The 24411-nt window shown below is 37.7% G+C and overlaps 1 protein-coding gene across 8 annotated transcripts in view; it reads right to left on the bottom strand.

Moving 5' to 3' along the window:
* The window catches only part of TP63 (tumor protein p63), a 271334-nt gene that overhangs the window by 76909 nt on the left and 170014 nt on the right, over nucleotides 1-24411 (bottom strand). For all 8 annotated transcript variants that reach the window (XM_010337716.3, XM_010337717.3, XM_039478920.2 and 5 more), the window contains one exon: nucleotides 12714-12968. In XM_010337716.3, the coding sequence (XP_010336018.2) occupies nucleotides 12714-12968 (255 nt within the window). The remainder of the gene's footprint in view (nucleotides 1-12713; nucleotides 12969-24411) is intronic.

Here is a 24411-nt window from a genome sequence, read left to right as displayed (position 1 = left end):
TATAAAAACTTGAAAGACTGTTCCCAGAACCATTCTTATACCTACTAACACCTAAGTCTATCATGCTTGTGCAACGAGAAACATTATAACTAAAATCCATGTGGTGTTAGTAAGAAATCAGTTCTGAATTACAAATACATTGTAGAAACTTACACAAATGGTCATATATTTAATTGCTTTTTGAAGAGAAAACTAGACTGCAAAAAGTCTATAGTTCCTTGTGGTTCAGATGCTGAGTGAATCATCTTTCCCCCTCTACATCACTTGCTATATAGCTTTTATAGCAAAAGGTACACAGATGAGTTGAAGTTTGCTAAATTATGTGATAATTCTCAAACAAAGCATAAATAACTGCACAATATGCCTTTGTTACATTTACATACAAAAGTATTGGATGTAGTCATTGGAGATAGATAAAAGTAAAATGTAATCTATAACCAGTGAGTGCTGTGAAAGAACACTAAAAATCTAAAGAAGGAAATATCTTTTGGTAACTCTTGGATATTGACAATTCTATTTGTAAAAGACTGATTTAAGCAATATTAAAAATAATTATTTGCCAACTATTTAAACTTAAAGGTAACAAGATTAGACTAAAGCATTTTAAAACAGTATACATCTCCTTATATCATTTAACTTCAACACAGTCTGGGTGAAGAATAAGCAAAGGAGAAAGAGGTTACTTTCTTATGTGTTTTAGATCAGGAAGAGGTTTTATCCTTATCACAATAAGGATACATTTTCTAAGTATGCATTCTAACTATGGGAATATAGAAAAAGTTATTCCAAATTCCTATTATAAAAATACTTTCCATTTTCACCTGTTGGTCAGTCTGCTTTATCTACCAACTATTCATTGTTTTCTAAATGCCTTATTCACTAAATTCATGGTTTTTATAAAATGGTTATAAGAAAGTTAATAAACACAAATTGTGTTTAAAGACAAACTCTGGATCTAAGACATAAATCATGTCCTCAAATTCCTTTTCTAACATCAAGTCAAAGGTCTAGAAGTCTCCCCGTTTGCAATTCAAACTTTTCTCATATATAGTTGCCTTTAAGGACTTCTTATTTTCTTAAGACTGCTCTGTTTTGGGGAGTGCGGTATCAGGCAGGAAAAATAAATAGACCCCAAAACTACATTTTTAAATTAAATCAGATACAGTATTTTTTTTCTTACAAGCAAAATCCTTAAGTAATATCATTAAAAATGGATTCAATTGCTTGAAACGAAGAATGACCTACACTATAGAATTTCTTTTTTGAGCATCATTCTTAACAACAGGAATATATTATACAAGCATCCATTCTAATTTTCCTACAAAAAATGTTGAGAAACATAGGCCTCTCAAACTATTCCCCATCAAATGGATCAAAATTATGGCATATCAGAATGTTAAAGTATTTATCACAATAGCAATCAGTTCTAGATAAGACAAGTGTATAAAAAATGTTATAAGTAAGCTTACTACATATATGTCAAAGCACACAAAATATTTAAGCAAACTTTATATGACAATGAAAATCATTTTGTTATTTTAAACAATAGTGGCTTACAGTGGTAATAGCTTTGCTGTTCTGTCATAAACATATTTATGACTTACTTGATGACAATACCTTGATCAGAAATGTAATCCATAATTATGACATTGTTTTTTAATGGGAAAATTTGATTTGTTTTTCAAGAATACAAAGCAGAAATAAAAAGAATTTTCAAGGTAATTTATATTAACTCCAGGGCTCTATATACATTCTTGTATTTTAGAAATATTAAAATCTCAAATGAATACACAGTTAAAAAAAAAAAAGTAAGGGGGATAGGTAGAAGAAAGGAATATTTTCCTAGCCTCAATTCTAATTATTGTAAATGAATTCCATTGTTAGTCAACTGGAATAATATATTTATATGTATCCAAATGTGAATACTTATTTTTGTAGTTTTTTTAAGTGAAGCAAATTTTTCTTCTCATGACCCAGTAAAGATGATGGCATTTTAAAACTTTTTACTGGCTCTGTCAAAATGTTAGCAATGAAATACTGAAATGCTTAAAAAAGAAATAAAGCTGGTTAACAGATATGAGTCAATGAAACATTTTTTGTATTAGTTTTTGAGACAGAGTTTCACACTATCACCCAAGCTGGAGTGCCATGGTGTGATCTCCACTCACTGCAACCTCTGCCTCCTGGGTTCAAGCAATTCTCCTGCCTCAGCCTCCCAAGTAGCTGGGATTACAAGCGCCTGCCACCACACCCAGCTACATTTTTTTATTTTTAGTAGAGATGGGGTTTCATTATGTTGGCCAGGCTGGTCTTGAACTCCTGGCCTCGTGATCTGCCTGCCTTGGCCTCCCAAAGTGCTGGGATTCAATTAAACACTTTTTAAGAAGAAACTCTTTTACATCAGAAAAAAATTACATATAATTTTTTTATCCCATATTAATGTCTAGGCACTTATATATTTACATTATTTTATTTGATATCTGTAGAAATAAAAAACCTCAGAAAACTGCCTGATTTGTAAGCATGGTTATGATATAGATTCAAGCAGGTAAATCTAAAAACAAAAATCCAGGCTGAGATAATAACATATTACGTTTTTAGAGCTTCATCTCTCAGGCTCCCGAAGCACTTTATTAACTTTAATTAAGCCTCATAGCAATCTTGCCAAGTAAAATTTACAATACTCATTTAACATACAGACAGAGACAAAAGACCTGCCCCAGTTCATATAGCTTGTTAGTATCCCAAAGTTGTCCTTCTGAGTCCCAAATTCTATTTAATGAGCCACACTCTTCAGGAGCCTGTCAGATGTCTTCTCAAATTCAAATGAGAACCCTAACATAATCATTAGTCTTCTTATTTAGTACAACTTGGAAACCACTCAAAGGAAAAGTCTTTAGAAATAGTCTCCTCAACTTATTCATTATAGTTTTTATAAGATTCAATGCAGATGATACTGGCTGAACAGCATACAAAGCAAAACAAAAATAAAAACTTAGGCATGAACCCAAGAAGAAACTCCTATTTAACCAATGAACTTGAAAATTCAGTATTAACGCAATTAGAAATTAAGGTCCCTGCCCTGTTTTCAGTCCTTTCTGATACAGTGACAAGGAGGCAAGTTGCAGTTTCTTTTTTTTTTTCCTACACGAATCTTCATTACTAAATTCAGACTAAAATGAGAAGTCTCATTCTATTTGAAAAGTGAGAATCCCTCCCTAATTTATCTCACAATAAATTAGATCTAGGGTCTCTGACTACTATCAAATGTTATTTTAAATTTCATGTGGGGAAGCCTGATGATAGGACCATGATCATTACTAAAAACCACAGGAGAGAAATCTGCTAAGATCATTACCTTTAGGCCTCTGTGTGCCTAATTACAGGATCCATCACTCTAAACACCATTCCATGGCTACAAAATGTCCCCAGGGCTTCAAAGAACTTAAGAATTATCTTTCTATTCTACAATATACTCTTCTTTAATTTTGAAGAATAGGAAAGTGTTGGAAAGCTACATTATCTTAGTTTCCTTTCAGTCACAGCGACCTGACTGGACATACCAATTGCTGCTAATATAAAACCAGGGGGTTTTATTTTATACGTAGTGAAATGGTTTTACTCATGGTATGACAGGTAAAACTGCTAAATACTTTTCAGGAGAAACATACATCGGCCCTTTACCAAAGCACATAGGAACAATTGCATAGACTTGGCCACGTTATGGAAATAGCTAATTTGGGGAAATGGGAACAGGAGAAAGTGCAAAGCTCATGAATGGAAAGGTGCCAAGACAACAACCCCACTATAAACGGCACACACCATTCAGGGCTGATTTTAAGTTTATATTCATTTTAAGGGATCTCTGTCAAGCTTAATTATATAGTTTTCTAGGGTCATTAAAAGTTCTTATGATATTATTTTCTCCGTATACTTCAACTGTCGGTGACTTTTGTTCTGGCATACTATGTGCCAACTAAAAATAAGCTATCTGTTAGTAAGCTGAGAAAAATGATTCGAAACCCTTTAAATCTCAGAGCTCTTTTCTTAGTACGACTTTGGCCAATTTTAAGAAGTTAGAGTTCCATAATTCTCTAATGATAAGGACAAGAACAAACAAACAATAAACCCTTTTTTAATTCCAAGTATCCAATACTGCATATCATTACATTTTGAATATAAAATGATATAAAAATGAGAAGCAGAAAGATCCTTTGCTGTAAGAAAACAAGATGAGAAAAATGTGTTCTCATAATATATTGTTTAGTTAAATGCAGCAAGAAATTAATCTACATGACTTTGTAAAGGAATAAAGATTACTTCTGAATAAAATATACCTACTAGTGATCTTGCTCTTAGATACTGATTCCAGGTATTATATTTCTAGGCTTTCATGTGCCCTATAAGGACTTAGAAACATCCTCTCTCTTTACCTTCCCTTCCTGGATACCTATGTCTGTACACATGATAAAAGAAACTCTAGGAACTTGGAATCAGATCCACAGGATATTAGAGTTGGGAAAATACTTAGAAATCAACTTATTTCTTTTCCCTTTAATGTTTATATATGAGAAAACTGGGGCCAGGTGCGGTGGCTCACGCCTGTAATCTCAGCACTTTGGGAGGCCAAGGCGGGTGGATTAGGGCCACCTGTGTTCTGTGTGCAAATCCAAGTTCCTAGTTACCCTTTCAAAAAAATAATATTTAATAGTTTAACAATGTGATGATTAATTTAATATTTTAATATTTTAAATATTTTAATACTAGGCCTACTTTCTGCTGTGACAACAGTCTGGGATTGTAAAGCAGATGTCCCTGTAATAGAGTATATAAGCTCATTTTGCCACAGTCTCTGGACTTACCATTTGGCTCATTTATGCTACCTCCCTGACCCCAATGACATTTGAGTTTTCTACCTCTAAGGCAGCCCATTATTATTCACCAAAGTGATTTGTTATATGAAAAAGGTCTGATAATTTAATCTTGATGATAATTTCCATGGTGATGGAAGAAAAGTGAAACTATAGTTAAAAAAAAAAAAAAGTAGGGGCCGGGCGCGGTGGCTCAAGCCTGTAATCCCAGCACTTTGGGAGGCTGAGGCGGGTGGATCACGAGGTCCAGAGATCAAGACCATCCTGGTCAACATGGTGAAACCCCCGTCTCTACTAAAAATACAAAAAATTAGCTGGGCATGGTGGCGCGTGCCTGTAATCTCAGCTATCAGGAGGCTGAGGCAGGAGAATTGCCTGAACCCAGAAGGAGCAGGTTGTGGTGAGCCGAGATCACGCCATTGCACTCCAGCCTGGGTAACAAGAGTGAAACTCTGTCTCAAAAAAAAAAAAAAGATGTAGCTGATGATATCTATGAAGCCAAATTAACTAATAACAGTGATAACAACATAAATGAAGAAAAGAGAAAAGCAGGGAGTAGAAGAACAGGAAGGGGGAGAAGAAACGGAGGAAGAGAAGAATAGAGAGAAGAAAAGAGAAAAGCAAAGGATTTTTGCTGTTACTCTTTGTAGTAGGAAAAGAAATTTAAATTATTCATTTTTAAAATCAATAGTTTTTATAATGTTCACGTGCAATAAATCAAGATCAGTTTAATTTTAAATAGACACTCCACAGTGCAGTGAACAAATCACTCAAAATTGTATGGGAGGCCGATAAGCATTAGATTAAACTGGCTCACCACAAATACATTAACCTGGAGTCCATCTAAACAAATTCAGGCAACAATGCTGATTCAGTTATTCTGCTCTGGACTGGGAACAACTCTTCTGCTGCATGCCTTATAACAGACATTCATTTTAAATCCAAAATCTAGAGGTACGTGACTTGAACCATCACCAAGAGTCCATAAGTACTTTATTTTGTACATTCTTCCTCAAAACTCTGTGAATGGTTTAGATAGCAGGTGAGTATGCCTAGTGTTATTATTTTCTTCATCATGGGAGCAGCACAGAAAGGCACCTGATACATATCTCACATAATTTATGCACCAGCCATGGCAAGAAGTGAAAATCATCTTGTTATGATAAACAGGAACACATATGTCAGTGGCACAAGCTACTGACTGCTCTCCTGCCCCATCACCAATAAAATCTAATAGTCACTCAATTGTAAGATTAAATCAAGCCCCACATGACACTCAGACTTTAATGGGAGAAGTGCTTCCATTGTGAAAGAAAACCGATAAATCCTATTTACCATCGAAGCGTTTGTCTGTACATCTTGTCCTTTGATGGGCTATTCTTAAGAGTCTCTAAATTCCAGAGGGCCACGCAATTGGCTGGGTTGCATGAGATTTCTGCAGAGCTGGCAGTCTTTTTCTACAAGTCTTACATTACAGGTAACCTGATGACAGCGAGGGTGGGCCACAGGCACGCATCTCAGCCTGCCTGCGGAGCCAAAGGGAGTGAGCTTGCGAGACCAAGACCCATATGCTGGGATCAATGGAACTCTCCCGGGAACTGGCTGTTCCCCTTTCAAACGCCACCAACCTAATCTCTCCACTTGCTCAAGTCAAATTCTCCAAAGCTCTGAACATGACACGAAGCTGGCATGGTTAAGAAAGGCAAAGGAAGAACGCTCTCTATCAATCATGGGTGAAGGCTGACGGGACCAAATTCACAGGTAGTTAACAATCAGAGTCGGAATTGAGGGCTCCTGCTTGGAACTGCAATTATTTCCTTTAATCATGAGGAAGAAAGACTTCCTTCCATTTATTAAAGGCTTACTGTGTGCTGGATGTTGTGCTGGGCACTAGATCAGGGTGTTTGACCTACAAGACCTTGAGGTCAATGAAAAGAGAAAGATACAACAGCAAAAAGTGATCCCATGTCCCAAGGGTAGGATCATTATTTCAGTCTGAACACAATTTAAAAAACAACAACAAAAAACCCAACTAACCTGAGGATTTTCTTTGCGTGTGCACACAGAGAGTACTCTCCTGTCATGGGCTGTGAAAGACAGCTCTTTGTAACTGGCAAAGGTGTGTGAGGCCAATAATGGAGACAGATTGACCTATATTCACAAAGAACCCTCATCACTCTAGTGGAGTAAAAAGGAAACACTGCCTCTGTAAGTGGTGTTCCAGGACTCTCAATTCTCAAGTAGGTGCCACGGAAAGCTTTCTTTTTTCCTCACCAGCAACACCCAAGGCCTTCCGTATCAGTACAGAGAATTCTTTCTAATGGCCATATGGTTATTGGTTGTAATATGCCAGGATTAATCTAGTTTTCACTGGTGACTGATTAGATTGCTTCCAGTAGTTTGTCATCAGAAATTAACATGCTGACTCTGCAGTAAGTAAGACCCACTGAATTCTTTAACACAAAGAATACGAAAAGGCATTTCCATAATGGAGCATTAGAGGAAAGATGAGGAATGAATGTCAAAAATCAACAGCTTCTTAAATCTGGAAAGGATCCTTTCTTATGCTGGCAAGGAGAGCCTACCTCTGCTTGGGCAGGCTTTGGAAAGCAGCAGAGCCAGCCTGCAGAGGTCTGCATTCAGGAGAGACTGTTACCACCCTGTGCCATCTATTCACATACTTTGGATAATATCACAGTCCCGCAATAAAATATGCATGTTAATAGTCCAAAAGCATTAAGAAAATAAAATAATTGAAATTTTCTTTTCCACTCTCTCAAATGATTATCTTTAGTACAACTAAAGGTACTGAAGTTTTGTTGAAGCCTCAGCAACACTACAATAAACTCATGAACCAAAGAGATTCAAACTCAGACCCAATAAACACTTGGGAGCCTAAGAGTAGCTAGGTGCTAATAGGTATGTTTACATGAAGTAATCCTCAAGATAAGGAAAGTATTAATATTCCCATTTATAGATGAGAAAAGTAAGGCTCAGAGAGATTGAATTTTTGGTGAAAGCCCTATATGCTGTTAGTAAGTTTCCGAGTTGAAGTCTGAATTTAAGTTTCTTACCATCTTCACACTACCATTCTTTCACCTGTCACAGCACTACATTATATTAAATGGTAGGCCTCTGTAACTAGTATCAATTAAATTTTGGAAATAAGAAATCTGAAACTAGGCTGGGCGTGGTGGCTCATGCCTGTAATCCCAGCACTTTGGGAGGCTGAGGTAGGTAGATCACAAGGTCAAGAGATCGAGACCAGTCTGGCCAACATGGTGAAACCCCGTTTCTACTAAAAAATACAAAAAATTAGCCAGGTGTGGCAGCATGTGCCTGTAGTCCCAGCTACTACAGAGGCTGAGGCAGGAGAATCACCTGAACCTGGAAGGCGAAAGTTGCAGTGAGCCAAGATCATGCTACTGCACTCTAGCCTGGTGACAGAGCAAGACACCATCTCAGGAAAAAAAAAAAAAAAAAAAAAAAAAGTCTGAAACTAAAGTATATGTTAGTTTGTGGTATACATATGTGTGTGTTTGTGTGTGAAACAGAGAAGATGAAAAATGTGCTCTTAGTTCACTTTCTTTCATTGAAAGAAGTTTAAAATACATAACATTTTTGTAGAACTGGAAACACTGTCACATTTGTTATTTAAAACACAAAAAAGCAAAGGAAAAATGCACATATACTTTAAATATATTAGCTATATTTTGACAGCAATTCTGAGGGTAAAACCAGAAAACTTAAAAAAGAAAACTTGACATGGAAGGATTGCAAGTGGTAAAATGGTACTAAAAATATTTTTATTAAAGAATTACCAGAAGACTATGCGATAAGCATGACCGCCCCATAATGACGGCTGCTTCTGTTTCTTCCAGTTTGTGGGCAGTTCTGAAATGCAGCATTTTATTTTGAAAAATTGTTTTAAAATACACAAATGCCTAAGAAATAGCTGTTGTGTAATATGGAAGAAAAAATTTCTGGCTGGGTGCGGTGGTGCACACCTGTAATCCCAGCACTTCGGGAGGCCGAGGCATGTGGGGCAGGCAGATCAGGAGGTCAAGAGATCGAGACCATCCTGGCCAACATGGGGAAACTATCTCTACTAAAAATGCAAAACTTAGCTGGGCATGGTAGCGCGTACCTGTAGTCCCTGCTACTCAGGAGGCTGAGGCAGGAGAATCACTTGAACCCAGGAGGTAGAGGTTGTAGTGAGCTGAGATCTTGCCACTGCACTCCAGCCTGGCAACAAAGCAAGATTCCATCTCAATAAATAAATAAAATAAATTAATGAGGATATATAATTTGGCTCAAAGAATTAGAAGTTGAGATGCAGGTATTCATGAAGAAGAACTTATATCTTTGTAGGTAATTTCAGTAGCTGCTCAGATAAGGATTCAAGCGCCCTAATTTAGAAGAAATGCAACCAGGCATGAAATAAGCCTTGATGTGAACGAGAAAGAAATTTAATAAAAGTATAATTACCATGTGATATATGTGTAGGATCCTTATTGTAAAACATATAGGTAGAATGCGGAAAATTGAACAAAGAGAAGGAAAACCACTTAACCAAGGACATTCACGAATGGCAGACGAAAACGTTGATAACAACAAAAGCCCTTCTAAAAACTTTCAAAACTTTCTATGTTCATTATTAATACTATCATCTCACCTTAAGAAAACAGAGTAGGTTTCACCATCCTCATCCTCTTTGTCATCTGAGGCACAGATTGAATTTTGGAAAGGAAGTGACTTGGCTAAGTTTACATGGATGATCAAGACCGTAATCCAGGTTTTCTGTCTCTCAGCCAGTGCTCTCTGCCCTTCACCATAGTGTACCTTCTTTTCAGGGGACTGATATTACTGCTGCCACATGCAAGGAAATTTTACAACCGTACTCCACCAGAGCATTTTCTTTTAAACCTATCATTTTGGTAGGGATCTCCAACTTTTTTGAGTGAGACAATTTACTTCTCCAAAAGAGGGGCTTTGAGTAATGGTTTCACATTGTGCTAAACCTGAAAATGTCTTTAAGACTTTAAGATTTCTTTATTCTTTTTCTTTCTTTCTTTCTTTTTGAGACAGAGTCTCCCTCTGTCGCCAGGCAGGGGTGTAGTGGTGCAATCTTGGAGCTCACTACAATCTCTGCCTCCCAGGTTCAAGCACTTCTCCTGCCTCAGCTTCCTGAGTAGCTGGGACAACAGTTGTGCACCACCATGCCCAGCTAATTTTTGTATGTTTTAGTAGAGATGGGGTTTCACCATGTTGGCCAGGATGGGTTTGATCTCTCGACCTGGCCATCTGCCTACCTCAGCCTCCCAAAGTGCTGGGATAACAGGCATGAGCCACTGTGCCCAGCCAACTTTAAGATATGAGGAGGTAGTGAGGAGGAGACAGGGAAGGAAAACTAATTTGATGATGTACTTACATCAAGCTTCATCCCCACTCCCCACGGTGTTAAAACAATTTTACAGGAAAAAGAGTGATTATTCATTTAGCAGCCTTAATATACCCATCATCTCATCAGACATGCCCACTCCCAATCTAGCGAAGCCTAGACAGAGAAAACTAAACTGGTAACTGTTAGCTTTGAAGATCAGTGATGGTAAATATCCAATTGGTGACCTAAGAGATATCAGTGCTCCATTTATAAAATGGTTATTCTAGTGGTTCTTTAGCAAGATACTACTTACATCAATCAATCCACACTTTGAGCCCTATAAACCGTAAGTTTACTCACCTGCAGTATCCATCGCCTCTAGAATTATACATGTAAAGGAAACTAAGGATTATGACACAATTGATAAGTCACACATGGAGGAGAGACCAAGTTCTAAGCTGATACTTATGTTCTACAGCTGAAATATGAGCTGCAGGAGAATTACTTCTCAAACTATAAGAGGAAAGAACTAAAATGACAATTTTGGGGGATCCTGATATAAAATGGTTGAAAGAAAGGAAACAATTCAGTGAGAGCAAAGCAGAAAAGAAAAACAGACCCAACTGCACACAAATTTCTGTAACTTTAGGCATGTCTCTTATCTTAACCTCCAGCTTCTTCAGCTTTCCTCACTGATGCAGTGGGAGTTGTAAAACTGTCCTGTGTACTTCACAAAGAAATGAGGTCAATGGCCAGGAGCGGTGGCTCATGCCTGTAATCTCAGCACTTTGGGAGGCTGAGGTCGACAGATCATGAGGTCAGGAGTTCCAGACCAGCCTGGCCAATATGGTGAAACCCCGTCTCTACTAAAAATACAAAAATTAGCTGGGCGTGGTAGTGTGTAACTGTAGTACCTGTCATACCAGCTACCTGGGAGACTGAGGCAGGAGAATCGCTTGAACCCGGGAAGAGGTTGCAGTGAGCTGAGATCATGCCACTGCACTCCAGCCTGGGCAACAGAGCAAGACTCCATCTTAAATTAAAAAAAAAAAAAAAAAAAAAAAAAAGAAAGAAAGAAATGAGGTCAAAATGAGGAAATGGATGTGATGTTAGAATGTAATAGGTCTTATGCATGAAGCTCATTTTACAAACTATACAACTAAAGACTAGAATGAACTAGATACTGCATGTGACATAAAAATAGAAACGCTTTCCAAAGAAATCTATTTGTCAAAGAGGGAAAAAAAACGGTCAAAACAATTCTAAAGCTACTTTTTATTAAGATGGTGATATTTGGAAGCATTTGTATAATCCATGTAAACATCAAGTTGTTTGATAAACCTACCACTTTGGTCTTGAACATTCTTTGATCACCAAGTTAAAACCAGCTTTGTAAGCTTATTTGTGTTATAATACATTTCAAAATACACTTTGAAATAAAATATTCTTGTATCTTTCTAATGTATGAGAAGAAAATGCCATGTTTTCTTAGAAAAGTTATATATAGATTTTTTTTTTAATAAACAATTGCTTTGGACTAATTCAGGGCCCTGATAGGCATATTTAAAGGCTTCTTTTTAGAAAAGAATGTGTCTAAATTAAATATATACATATCAATAAATTATAATTTACTGAAAAACTATTATAATAAATACTAATTTATTATGAGGAATTACACAATTTACTGATAAATTATAATTTATTGATACTTGTATGTATAAATATATTTTTCCTTAATAAATGGGATTTTATTAGGAGTTTGAGACCAGCCTGGCCAACATGGTGAAACCCCATCTCTACCAAAAATACAAAAACTAGCCAGACATGGTGGCTCACGACTGTAGTCCCAGCTACTCAGGAGGCTGAGGCAGGAGAAGCACCTTAACCCGGGCGGTGGAGGTTGCTGTGAGCAGAGATTGAGCCATTGCACTCCAGTCTGGGTGACAGAGCCAGACTCTGCCTCAAGAATAAAAATTAAAATAAAATACAAATAAAAAATAAATAAATGGGATTTTATTTTCTTAAATTTTGTAATATTATATTTATTACTTTATTCAGTTTTTAAAATCACACCTTAATGTGACACTTCTTCGCAATGAGACTGGTAAACACTCCCACGTTCTGGAGACTGTAAACACATATCCCACGATTACGATACTTCTTGTTGGCACAGTGCTTTTCACTTTGCCATAAACGTTCACGTTAACTGTGTGAAGCAGGCAGGAACACACTAACGGAAGGTGCCAGGAGCTGGCTAGAATGCAGACATCTGGTTCCTAAATTGGGACTCTTCCCACTGGCACTTTCTCTCTCTCTGGTTTAGTATTAAAGTATTTAAAGGCAAACTTTCCACCATTGAACATGCGATCACTAAACTCGAAAGGGGGAGAAATCCCTGGCTCGGGATGGAGCCCATCCTTGGACTTGGGGCCAGGCACGTGCGTGCCCGCGGCTCTTACCGTCCAGGTGGCCGACTTGGCGGTGCTCGACTGCTGGAAGGACACGTCGAAGCTGTGCGGGCCTGGGTAGTCGGTGTTGGAGGGGATGGCGGGCGATGGAGAGAGGGCATCGAAGGTGGAGCTGGGCTGCGCGTAGGGCGAGGGCGCCGTGACGCTGTTCTGCGCGTGGTCTGTGTTATAAGGGCTGGTGGACGAGGAGCCGTTCTGAATCTGCTGGTCCATGCTGTTCAGGAGCCCCAGGTTCGTGTACTGTGGCTGTTAAGGACACCCAGAAAGAAACCCCAAGATTAGCTGGTTAAACCACAGGTCATTGCTCTAACAAAAAAAAGGCATCCATGGGTGCATGCATTCTGCGGAGATCAACCTCAGGTTGGAAACACTTCACGTTCAAAGTAAAACCACTGATTTTGATAGAGAATGCAAGAGAAGTCTGAGCATGTGTGTGTTTTGCAATGGCTTTTACAGACGGCTCAAGCGTCTGTGCCATCTCTGGAGACTGACTTCCTGAAGAGCATTTGAAAGTAGAGTATGGGCTTATTCACAAACTAGGCAAAACATTCCTAGTGCTCAGTTGCTGCTTAGGAAGTCTTTAAATGAATACTAACCGTTACTCACACAAAATAAGAAAGACCACTTCATAGGTATGTTCCAGAGAAGATTAAGTGTTAAATTGTTTGGTAGGGGACAAAATCAGACGACCTTCAAAATTTCTCTTAGTTTTACCATCTACATTCTGTCCCGAAGTACCAATAGTATACCACCCGTCCCCCCAGAAACTGGTTTCACAAAGACTGGAGTGTTGTGGGTAGCAGAGTTAGGGAGACTCAATTATGTATTTTCAAAAGTAACATGCTAGTAAATCATCCAAACTGGTCTCATTTATTTATTTGTTCTTTCATCTTCTTCATAGTTTATTCTTTTCTAGAATAGAACATTTGTAAGAGAAATACTATCAGTTATGAAGAAAATTCTATGCTCAATAAAAATCAGAAAAAGGACGTTAGCTTATATATTTCCTTCTACCAGATGGTTTTATGTCTTCTATGTGAATCGACCAAAGCACAGAGTAACAGTACTCAGGAACATATTTATGGGAAGAATGAATTAATTTAACCTCATTTACTCTACAAAAAACTTTACTGGATTACTATCAAAGAGCTAAAGCATTTGCCCTAGCATCTGCTAACACAATGACGGGGGCTTTCGGAGCTGAATCTTCTGGTTCTGGGTTCAGGGCTCTGCCCATGCCACTGAAACTCAGCCTGATCAGGCAAATCAGCTTATCTTCATTTCTAAACCTGAACCAAAATGGACACATTTTCAGAAGGGGCAACCAACTTATGGTACAGTTGTTTTTCCTTTGTAAAACCTTTCAACACATGGAAATCTTGTTTCATCAACCTAATGAAGGAGGAAAAAAAATCAAAAGGAAGAAAATGAAGGCAGTCCTATTCCTACATATTTTATAAAGGAAACTGACCTCGCTCTTCAATTGAAATATAATTGAGAGTCGCAGATTAAGTAAAACTAAGGAGAATAACGAACTTACAAAGAAATAGGAGCTAGGCTTATCTTTTTTAAATTTTCAAACTTTTAATTGTTTTATTAAGTTAATTTAATAAAACTTCTCCCCCCATGGGGGGAGGAGAAGTGGGTTCTGCCATTCCATTCAGTCCAGGAAGCATTTGTCTAAATGTTAATGGTCACATGCCCATTCCATTACATTCATGCATTCGCATTCCACTGCGAATGCCGTGTCCTCATTTGCTCTTCAAATAACGATTCATCTCTTTACACTTATCCCCATGCTGACAAGAGCAGCTGTTTGTCTCGCCTTCTCTCCCCTCTGACTTCTACAGCTCCTCCCCACGGCTTATCCACCATCTTCGGCTTTCTCTCCTCGAAGGTGTGGCCAAACTGCAGGTAAGACAACGAGGGGACAAAAAAATAAAACCTGAGCCCATATAAATGGTCCACACCCCGGCTGAACTAAAGCTCTTAGGTATTCAAGCCTGAGGCAACACACAGCCTGGGAAGGGGATTGAAAAGATATTATTTGTGTTCAAGTTAAGGGTCAGTATACAAAGCACTCTTGAACGTCCTGTAGGAATCAGATAATGCTCCCAAAGGCACGTGCTTCCCTACAGCAGTACAATTAGGGAGGCAGTCGTCCCTGACAAAAAGGACAAAGAAACTCAGAGCACTTTCTCGCAGGCAGTAAAATGCCTGTTGGGCCGCCCCCTTCCCTCCTGCTTCTAGCTACACAGAAGGAACCACAGCTAATTGTGGGCTTGGATAAGAACAAAGAAGCATGGGCCCCTTAATTTTTTTTTTTTTTAACCCAATATAAATGAAGAAAAAAGTCTTGGGACCACACTTTAAAAGCCAGTGAGCAAACACTCTTCAATTCTCCAAGGACTCAAGAAAAGGGAAAATTCCATGGTGGTGGGGGGGGGGGTGTTTATTTCTGTTGTTTATTGGGTGGGTTCCGAACAGCAGGAGATTCATGCCCTGGGTGGTTTGGTGGAGGCCCCTCTCCCCAAGAGGGTAACAGGAAAATGTCCTTGACTTGATGAACCTGGTCTGCCTCTGAGCCACCTGAGGAACCTGTGTTTTGAGCCAGGGTTTTTGGCCTTAAGGCAACATGCCTCAGTCTCCCTTTGCAGTTCAAAGCATATGGTGAGTCTGTTGCAATACATTTCCTCCTTCAAATCCTGCCATTGTTTTGTTGACCTACAATTCACGAGACCTCAAAATAAGCCATGCTGCTTTGCACACTAACTGGGTCTTCCTTCCTATTTCTCCTTCTGGGTGGGCCTGGGTAAGGCTGGCTCAGGCTGATGGCCTCCCAGGCTGTTTTTCCACTGTCCTGAAATAGTGTTTGGTACCATATACTGCCAAGGGTAAACAAGCCTGAGGTAGGCACTGCTTTCCCCTAGGGCTTCACCGGTGAAGTTAATAAAACTTAACCTAAGTGACTTGAAAGTTGATTCCCAGAAAATACATTTCTGGTTTATAAATCTCCTGCTATGCTCACATGACATTAGTAATTATCTGTCTTTGATGATGTGTTTAAATTGAGCAGCAGAAAATAAAGAGGCCATACTTTCTGGGAAATTTTAAAGAAATCATTTTTAGTGAGCTGAAAATACTTTAATGAATAAAACAAACCTAATGACAATTTTGAGACAGGGTTTAGGCTATTTATTGCGGTATGATTTCTTAAGTACACTGATTTTATGGACGTTGAAAAAAAAAAAAGGGAAAATTCCATTTACCGAGGAGTCACAAAAGAGTCCTTTGAAATGATAGCAAGACTGAACACTTGAGAAACAACAAAGAAGCAGAAAAACTGTATTTCGAGTCATTAATAGGACTGTGGGTACTCATGAGGTCTACTTTTAAGTGTCATAGTTTTGTTTTGTTTAAAATGGAGTTTCACTCTGTCACCCAGGCTGGAGTGCAGTGGTACGATCTCAGCTCACCTTGGCCTCCGCCTCCCATGTTTAAGTGATTCTCCTGCCTCAGCCTCCTAAGTAGCAAGGATTACAGGTACGCACTGCCATGTCTGGCTAATACTTGTATTTTTAGTAGAGATGGGAATTCATCATGTTGGTTAGGATGGTCTTTATCTTCTGATCTTACGATCGACCCGTCTCGGACTCCCAAAGTGCTAGTATTAGAGGCGTGAGCCACGAAACCCGGCCCATAGGTTTAATTTTTATACAGTTCCAAGTGAAATTTTGTACATAAGAACAAGATTTGTTATCAATGTTAAATCCTCAATTAATATAACATAAAGGTATAGTTCTTAGGACTGATGAAAAATCAGCTTATTACACACAAAAAAAGTGGGAAAACACATTTCAATTTAAACTCTTCTTAATAAAGAAATACAAGCCACATAGTATACTCCATTGTCTTTTCTTGAAAAGCATAAAACTGATACTACCAACTTCGAAAGTTAGCTTAAAATGAACAGAAACAACAAACTCACCAAAGTCAGAATTGAATGATTAGAAATCCATTTACTTTTCTTAGTTTATTAAAAATCACTAAATTATAAGCCTGCCGTTAGTTCTTCAGAAGTTAATTTTTAAAATATCTGGTTTAAAGAAAATATTCTTATTTATTTATTCTTTTGATGTGAAGATAGATCACATGTGTTAACAGAGTGCAATTGGAGACCAAAGGCAGGCCATGATGGTTAAGAAGAACAAGTGTTACCCAGCCAGGTCCAGCAAAAGAATTTGGAGTGCTCAGTGCAAGATGAAAATGGAGGACCTCTTGTTCATAAAGAATTTCAAAATAACAATAGCAAAGCATTCAACAAAGAATGGTGCTCTTCTAAGATAGGGCCCTCTGTGGCCGATTGCAGTTTTTATGCCCATGAAGCTGTCCCAGGTCAAGCGAATATGTATCCCTTATTTTCTAACAAAGCAAATCTGCTGGGCTAAAGGGAGAAGTACCTTCCCTTATTTACAGCCATTAATTCCATCAGCAGAGGGGAGAAATGTGTATTATGCTGAGATGTTAATGCAATGGTTATCGACAATGACAAGTCAAAGAGTCAGCCTCAGAGGTTACAACAGGACGCTTTCCGATCAGCTATAAAAATGGCCCTTGGAAGAACTCCGTAGAGCCCTCCAAGTGCCATGTGATTCTTAGGTAACAAAAGTTACTGGCATATTTGAAATGAAATAGGAAGTAGGTTCTTCCTTTCTAAACACAATGTACCTTGATTTTGGAAGAAGTTTAACATATCCTGCAGACACTCAAATAATGAGTGAATGGAAAACGTTATATATCTATATCAGCATGTCCTAACAGAGAGGTGGTCTTCTTTCCGCAAAACATAAAGGCAGGCCGGGCGCGGTGGCTCAAGCCTGTAATCCCAGCACTTTGGGAGGCCGAGGTGGGTGGATCACGAGATCAAGAGATCGAGACCATCCTGGTCAACATGGTGAAACCCCGTCTCTACTAAAAATACAAAAAATTAGCTGGGCATGGTGGTGCGTGCCTGCAATCCCAGCTACTCAGGAGGCTGAGGCAGGAGAATTGCCTGAACCCAGGAGGCGGAGGTTGCGGTGAGCCGAGATCGCGCCATTGCACTCCAGCCTGGGTAACAAGAGTGAAACTCCGTCTCAAAAAAAAAAAAAAAAAAAAAAAAAAACCCATAAAGGCAAAAATGAACACAACTTCTATGATATCTACTGTGAACCTTATAAAGTAAAATAAAGTTTCCTGTGATTGCAAACAGATGCTTCATTGTTATAAAATGACTTTGAAATAGAAGACTCGCTGCTTGGACCCTGGATAACTTATTTGTAGTTGCAATATATTCAAGTTCCTCACAAACTAGCTGATCTGACCACAGAAAAGATGAAGCGCATCTTGGTTGCAGGGACTTGACATATTCTGTGCAATCACAGAACACCCTGAGGGCATTCTGAAACATACAGCTTGCATGGTAGGTATAAGGATACCCAGGAGCTGAATCTCAAACTATTTTCACCATGAAGAAACAAAACGGTGTCAATATATGTTGCTATAAATAAAGTTAAATATTAGCGCATGGTACTCATATGGATTTATATTTACTCAAAGTTGATGATGTAATTATTTTCCTATCACAGTATTTAATATCAAAAAGGGATTCCAGTGAAACCATTTGACCAGTGCAATAGAAATAGGGATTTACATATAATTTGTGTTTTTGAAAATCTCTCTCCTATTTATCTGTAAAAGAGAATTTTTTTTTTTTTTTTTTTTTTTTTTTTTTTTTTTTTTTTTTTTTTTTGAGATGGAGTCTCACACTGTCACCCAGGCTGGAGTGCAGAGGCACAATCTCGGCTCACTGCAACCTCTACCTCCTGGGTTCAAGCAATTCTCCTATGTCAGCCTTCCCAGTAGTTGGGATTACAGGTGCCTGTTATCACAGCCAGCTAATTTTTTGTATTTTTTTTATTAGAGACGAAGTTTCGCTATGTTGGCCAGGCTGGTCTCGAACTCCTGACCTCATGATCCGCCCGCCTCGACCTCCCAAAGTGCTGGGATTACAAGCTTGAGCCACCGTGCCCATCCAAAGAGACTTTTTAGAAAGTTATCTTTTCTAGATATTACTATCTACAATAGTAAGTTTATGACACTATAGCAACAATGGCCAACAATATATTATAAGAGGTTATTAAAAAATGGAAATGGGTACCAAGTCAGGGATAAAAGAGATTACTGTTGGGTATATACTCGTAATTTACCTCGATTCAACCAGACCTTTGTTACAAGGTACAATAGCATTTCCAAATATCATTTGGAAGAAATCATATTTATAATCCATGAGTGACTGTCAGATGAGGCTAGGGGATTCAACATTTTTCAGTACTCCATACACTCCTGTATGGATCCTAGCAATACAAAAGAACTCTGAACTTAGACTTGTTTATCTGAAGTCTAACCAACACTGCCACTCATGTGCGGTGAACCCTTGGGCAAGGTGGCTGAATAACTTACGGACCTTAGTTTACCATAAGGCAAAGTCTGTGTAAAATTGCAGAGACTGAATTGGAGGATTCAATGAGAGGAAGCTACAGTTCTAACGTTCTGTTACTTCTGGCCATCCTTAGCCGTAAAGCGCTACGTTAAAACAATGCTATGAGACCGCTTTCAAAACAGTTTTCTCAGGTAACTGTTCTCTCTGTACAGATGTCCCTGGCCAAACCTAGAAATTTAAAACATTTTAGGCAGCATACACAGTTTCCTCAGCTGATAAACACTTTTCACCTGAGGCTTCACGGAGGTGCTTTTATGAACATTCTACAGCCCCTCATGGGTAAAGAAAACAGCTTTTCTTCATGACCCTGGCTTTTAAAGCATTCATTCAATTATACTTTAGCAGAGAGTACTACATTTCCGTCCCCAAATATCAGCAGGATAGTGACTTTTCAACAAGCATTGCCTAAGGGAGACATACTTGTCGTTTTTTTCATCTCCTACCGCCTGCCCCATCTCAGAGAATGATGGTTTCCTTCATGCTGGAATTAAACACAATTGACTTACAGTGTTCTCCTCCAGGTGAAGAATTTGTATTAAACCTTCAAGTTAAAGCACCATCTTTCCAACTGAAGAATTAATTTAGCATCACATTTTTCTCAAAACCAGATTTTATAAGTATAACATAATTCACTCATTTTGTCTTCTAAAATTATTCTAAAAAGTGAATACTTAAACTAACATATACTCATATCTTATAAAGAAGAAAACCTAAGAATAAAATATTTAACACATCTGAAACTATAAAGACTGCAAGCAGAGAGTTTACTAGAATGTCCTATATTCTGACACATCAGCGCAAAGATTCCATAATTTAGGAGAAAGATCTCTAGAAGCCCTAACTGCAGGTAAGGCAAATAAATACAAAGTTGGCTGATCAGGTGGACAGTAATGTCAACAAACATTAGACATAGCAGTTGACAAGACAAGAAATGTGAAAGGAATTAAGTTAAAATTCGATTCAAATGTGGCTAAATTAAACTGTGTAGAGCTCAATTAAGAAAAGTAAACTTTTAAATTCTATGATTTTAGTACATACTCCTATAATAATCATGGAAAAACAACAAAAATCAGAAAGCATCTCAATTCTGAAAGAGTTGATGTCAATATTACATGTCAAAGAAGTATTAAACTAAGCAGAAAGCAGGATAGATTTTTAATATTTAACCATTTTAAATTCTTGTTTTAGGAGAATTATTCAGAATTTCAGTTTATTCAAAGTGAATCAAAAATATGTTTGAACAGATTTTCAATCTATAGCAATCGATATGTTTTAATAGCCCTATACAGCAGACATGGAAATATTAAAAGAAGAAAGTACATAGTAATAAAATTCTTCAATGAATATTAAGCCCTCTATGTAGTAAGCATACCATACTGTCTTTAGACGCTCAGCAGTAATGCATCCTTGGTTTTGAAAGTGAGTTTAAAAATATTTTAAAAATAATGTTGGTAGTGTCTTTGTCTAGTCCATATTCTAAATTTTGACTTAGAACAATGGGGTGATTAAATGTGATGAATATTTTATCACAGGATATAAGTTTTAGTTACCACACATGAAACTGAAGACATATCAATTTCGATAAAATAATGGTGACTATCAGGAATAAAAAAAAATACATTTTAAAATTCTGAAATCTACTTAGCATCCGTCTTCCATCCTCTCTATAAAAGAATATGAGCTATTATTGCTTCTACTATTATTAATTCTCTGAGTTGTAATTATGTATCTTACAATGCTCGAGTGTTTTGCATGGTTTTACTTATTTCTCATGAGATACATGGTATTAATATTCACGTTTTATATATGTTTTATAGATGAGAAAACTGAAGCTCCAAAAGATTAAGTAACTTGCCCAAGGTAGTGAGAAGAGCCTGGATGTAAAACCAGTAAATCTGGCTCCAGAACCTGCTTTCCTAAGAAGCCTTCATTCTGACTGCATGCAAATGACAATCACTCATATTTCTGCCTGGAATTTTTATCTAAAAGTGACAATCAAGAAAAGCACACCTCTTTTATTTGCTTTTTCTCCCCACTCAATAAAGACAGGATATAAAACTTTTGCCATTCTTAGTTAGAATGAGTGTAATTGCAAAGAGTCAGACCCAACTCCTTGTAGCCACCACTTGAAAGGCATTGCAAATCTGATCTTGTCACTCTCAAGCAAAGGCCTCAGGTCTTTAACGTGGCCTTTGAGGCACCATTTGAAACTGTGTTTTGGCCAAATAGAACTGCCTTCATTTTTTTAAAGGCCAACTCCTTTCAGTCCTCAAGTCTTTGCACATGCCAGCTGTTTTCCAATTCACTATTTAACTTTTAGCTCAAATGTCATCTCTCAAAAGTCCTTCTTTGACTGTTCAGACAGATTATTCTCTTCTGCTCCACATTTTCATAGCATTTTCCCTTTGTATCGCATAATCATATGATTAACTATCTCTCTAAACTTTTAAAAATGTTGGTCTTCTCTGCTGGGCAGTAAGTTAATGAGAGAATATATTTGGCTTATTTAGTACTAAATTCCCAATACGTGGGATAACTGCTGAAATGTAATAAATTCTCAGGAAATAGTTCTTAAAAGAGTAAATGCAAAACACTTCAAAATAAAAATTACTTTCAGAAAATATTTCTTTTATTCTAATACAACTAAGTATTCATTTTATCCTAGAGTAAGCCTGTGTCCAAATCAGATTCATTTCTTCATATGCTACCATCAGATGAATGTTGTAGTGCATCCCTAAATAATCTCTATGATCTTTACTTTTGTTTAGCTTTGTCTTAGTAGGTGGGAATTGTGCTTTTACCTTCAGCTTTTATGGGAACTAGTAGCAGAACAGCCAGTCCTGTCACTCACAATGCAATGAGTAATACTTGGTAGCTCACACCTAGCTGAGAAGTTTATTAATGAGCTTCTACTTCCTTAAAACAAACACATACACACTTTTGTGCCAAGGCAGTGTTTTTTAACCTGATGGTCTAGGTTTTGTTTCTAATGCGTGTAGGTCAGCAATAAGAACCCAAATATTTGTGGTCATGTAATTATTCACTTCCTACTGATGGCGCATATGGCCAAACGCAGATTGCTTTGAAAAAAAAAAAAAACAAAAAAAACACCCAGAAACATTAAGAGAGAGATATTTAGTTTCTGGTAGATAGGTCACAAAAATTGGTCCCTCCCTGCCTGATTTCCATGATTTTATGCCCAGTTAGCCAGAATTCAGTTTAGAATAAAGTCATTATTAATAGTTCACAAATGTATGTTTTAAGAAACTGAGATTATAGTTTATCAGACTTATCAATCCTTTCTTGCAAATGATATAAATTTATGCTTCAATATAACAAACACTCAAAGGTTGAAACACTAGTTTTTATTTGCAACTGGAAAACTGAAGCTTGAAACAAAGAGTGTATCGCGCAATCTTATTAGTCTGTAGGCATTCAAGTGGACAACACAGTTTCATGAGTTCTAATTTGCTTTTGTCTAATTATTTGTGATTGTTACTTTTTAAATTATATTTGAGATAATTAAAGTTTTTAGTGATTACTTTGCAATTAGATACAGTGACTTATACAGCATTGGAGTGTTCCTTTCAGCTGTCACTTTAACTGCACAGTAAAACTGAAGTTTTGAGCTATGCAGAAGACATGCCTTACTTTTGAAAAGACATTCATCTTATTCATTTTATTCTATTTATCCTATTATAAAAGAACCAATCAGTTAATCAGTATCATTATTAGAACAGCTCATTAGTGTCTGATAAGAGCAACAACAAAAGTTGGAATACCACGTTTAAAAGAAAAATTGTGGCCAAGCGTGGTGGCTCACACCTGTAATCCCAGCACTTTGGGAGGCAGAGGTGAGCGGATCACCTGAGGTTGGGAGTTCAAGACTAGCCTGACCAACATGGAGAAACCCCATCTCTTAAAAAAAAAAAAGAAAGAAAGAAAGAAAAAAAAAAACGAAAAATTGCTTCAACATTTCTTAGACATCCTTTAGTGATAACACTACAGAGAATTAAAAGGAGAGAGTGTTTGCAAATCATCAAGGTAATTCACTCAGATCCAACTACCCACATGTCTGGTGAGGACAGAGAGACCTACAGGGATAAACTGAATCCAGGGAGCAATGCAGAGGCAAGTAAACACTTTTAGAAAGGGCTTGCAAAGCAAGATAAAAATATAAACTTTTTTTTTTTAAAAAAAATCAAACACATTCTCTGTCCTTATGAGTAATCAATTATGTGAAAGCAGCACATACTTTAAGGTAATTACCTGTTACCATACAAGTCATCTGCCCTGCCTTTTTAAAACTTTCTTGCTGCTTAAAGGATAATGGAAATAATACTGGGCTTATTAAAACAAACAATCAAACAACAACAACAACAAATGACTTGCAAGATGTGAAGGAAAACAATACAATCTGGTTACCTGCAGAACATATAGGAAGAGAGGCTTATATAATACGTGGGCTCACTTTATTTAATTTTGTGCACAAGTCAGTTACAAACAGCCTTTTCTTTAAGTACACACGATACACTCTATATGCCTAGGTGAAGATACCTCTTCAAGCAACGCGATAGATAAATGTCCTCATCACGTTCAGGAGCATTACTGAGTGGCCCTGTAGAGGATAAAGTGATAAGCATGACACATCCTCTACCCTCTGAGAATCTTCAGTCAAGGGATAGGGAGGAAGGATCTGGTGCCCACAGAGAGCAAGGAGAAAGAAACAGAGTGAAAGAGTTCAGAGAATGGAAGCATTATCCTGAATGGGGGACTCTTGATAACTTTTTCAGGGTGATGTTTCTCCCCAGCAGGGCTTAATGACTGGAAAGGAATGACCTGCAGATAAATATGTGGGGCGAGGTGTTGGAGTGAAGAAAGAAGGCAGAAGAGCCCTCTCCTCTGAATCTCACCATTCTGATTTTTTAGCCTTTCAAGCATTTTGGGATTGTCTGTTGAAATAATTTCCCAGGCCTAAGGCTTATGAAGAGCTTTCTGCCTCACCCAGTGTTAACTGTTTCTCTTCATGTGTAGCTTGTGGAGTCCTCAACCTCAGTCTGGTGACAGAGTCTCACACGGTCTATTTAAAAGTAATCATGCCATTCCCCAAACATCTGATGTTACCCTTTGAGAGGGTAATGGTTTTCC

Source organism: Saimiri boliviensis, chromosome 8 (genome assembly GCF_048565385.1).
Source record: "Saimiri boliviensis isolate mSaiBol1 chromosome 8, mSaiBol1.pri, whole genome shotgun sequence".
Classification (NCBI taxonomy): domain Eukaryota; kingdom Metazoa; phylum Chordata; class Mammalia; order Primates; family Cebidae; genus Saimiri; species Saimiri boliviensis.
This window is presented reverse-complemented; position numbering and strand designations above follow the sequence as displayed.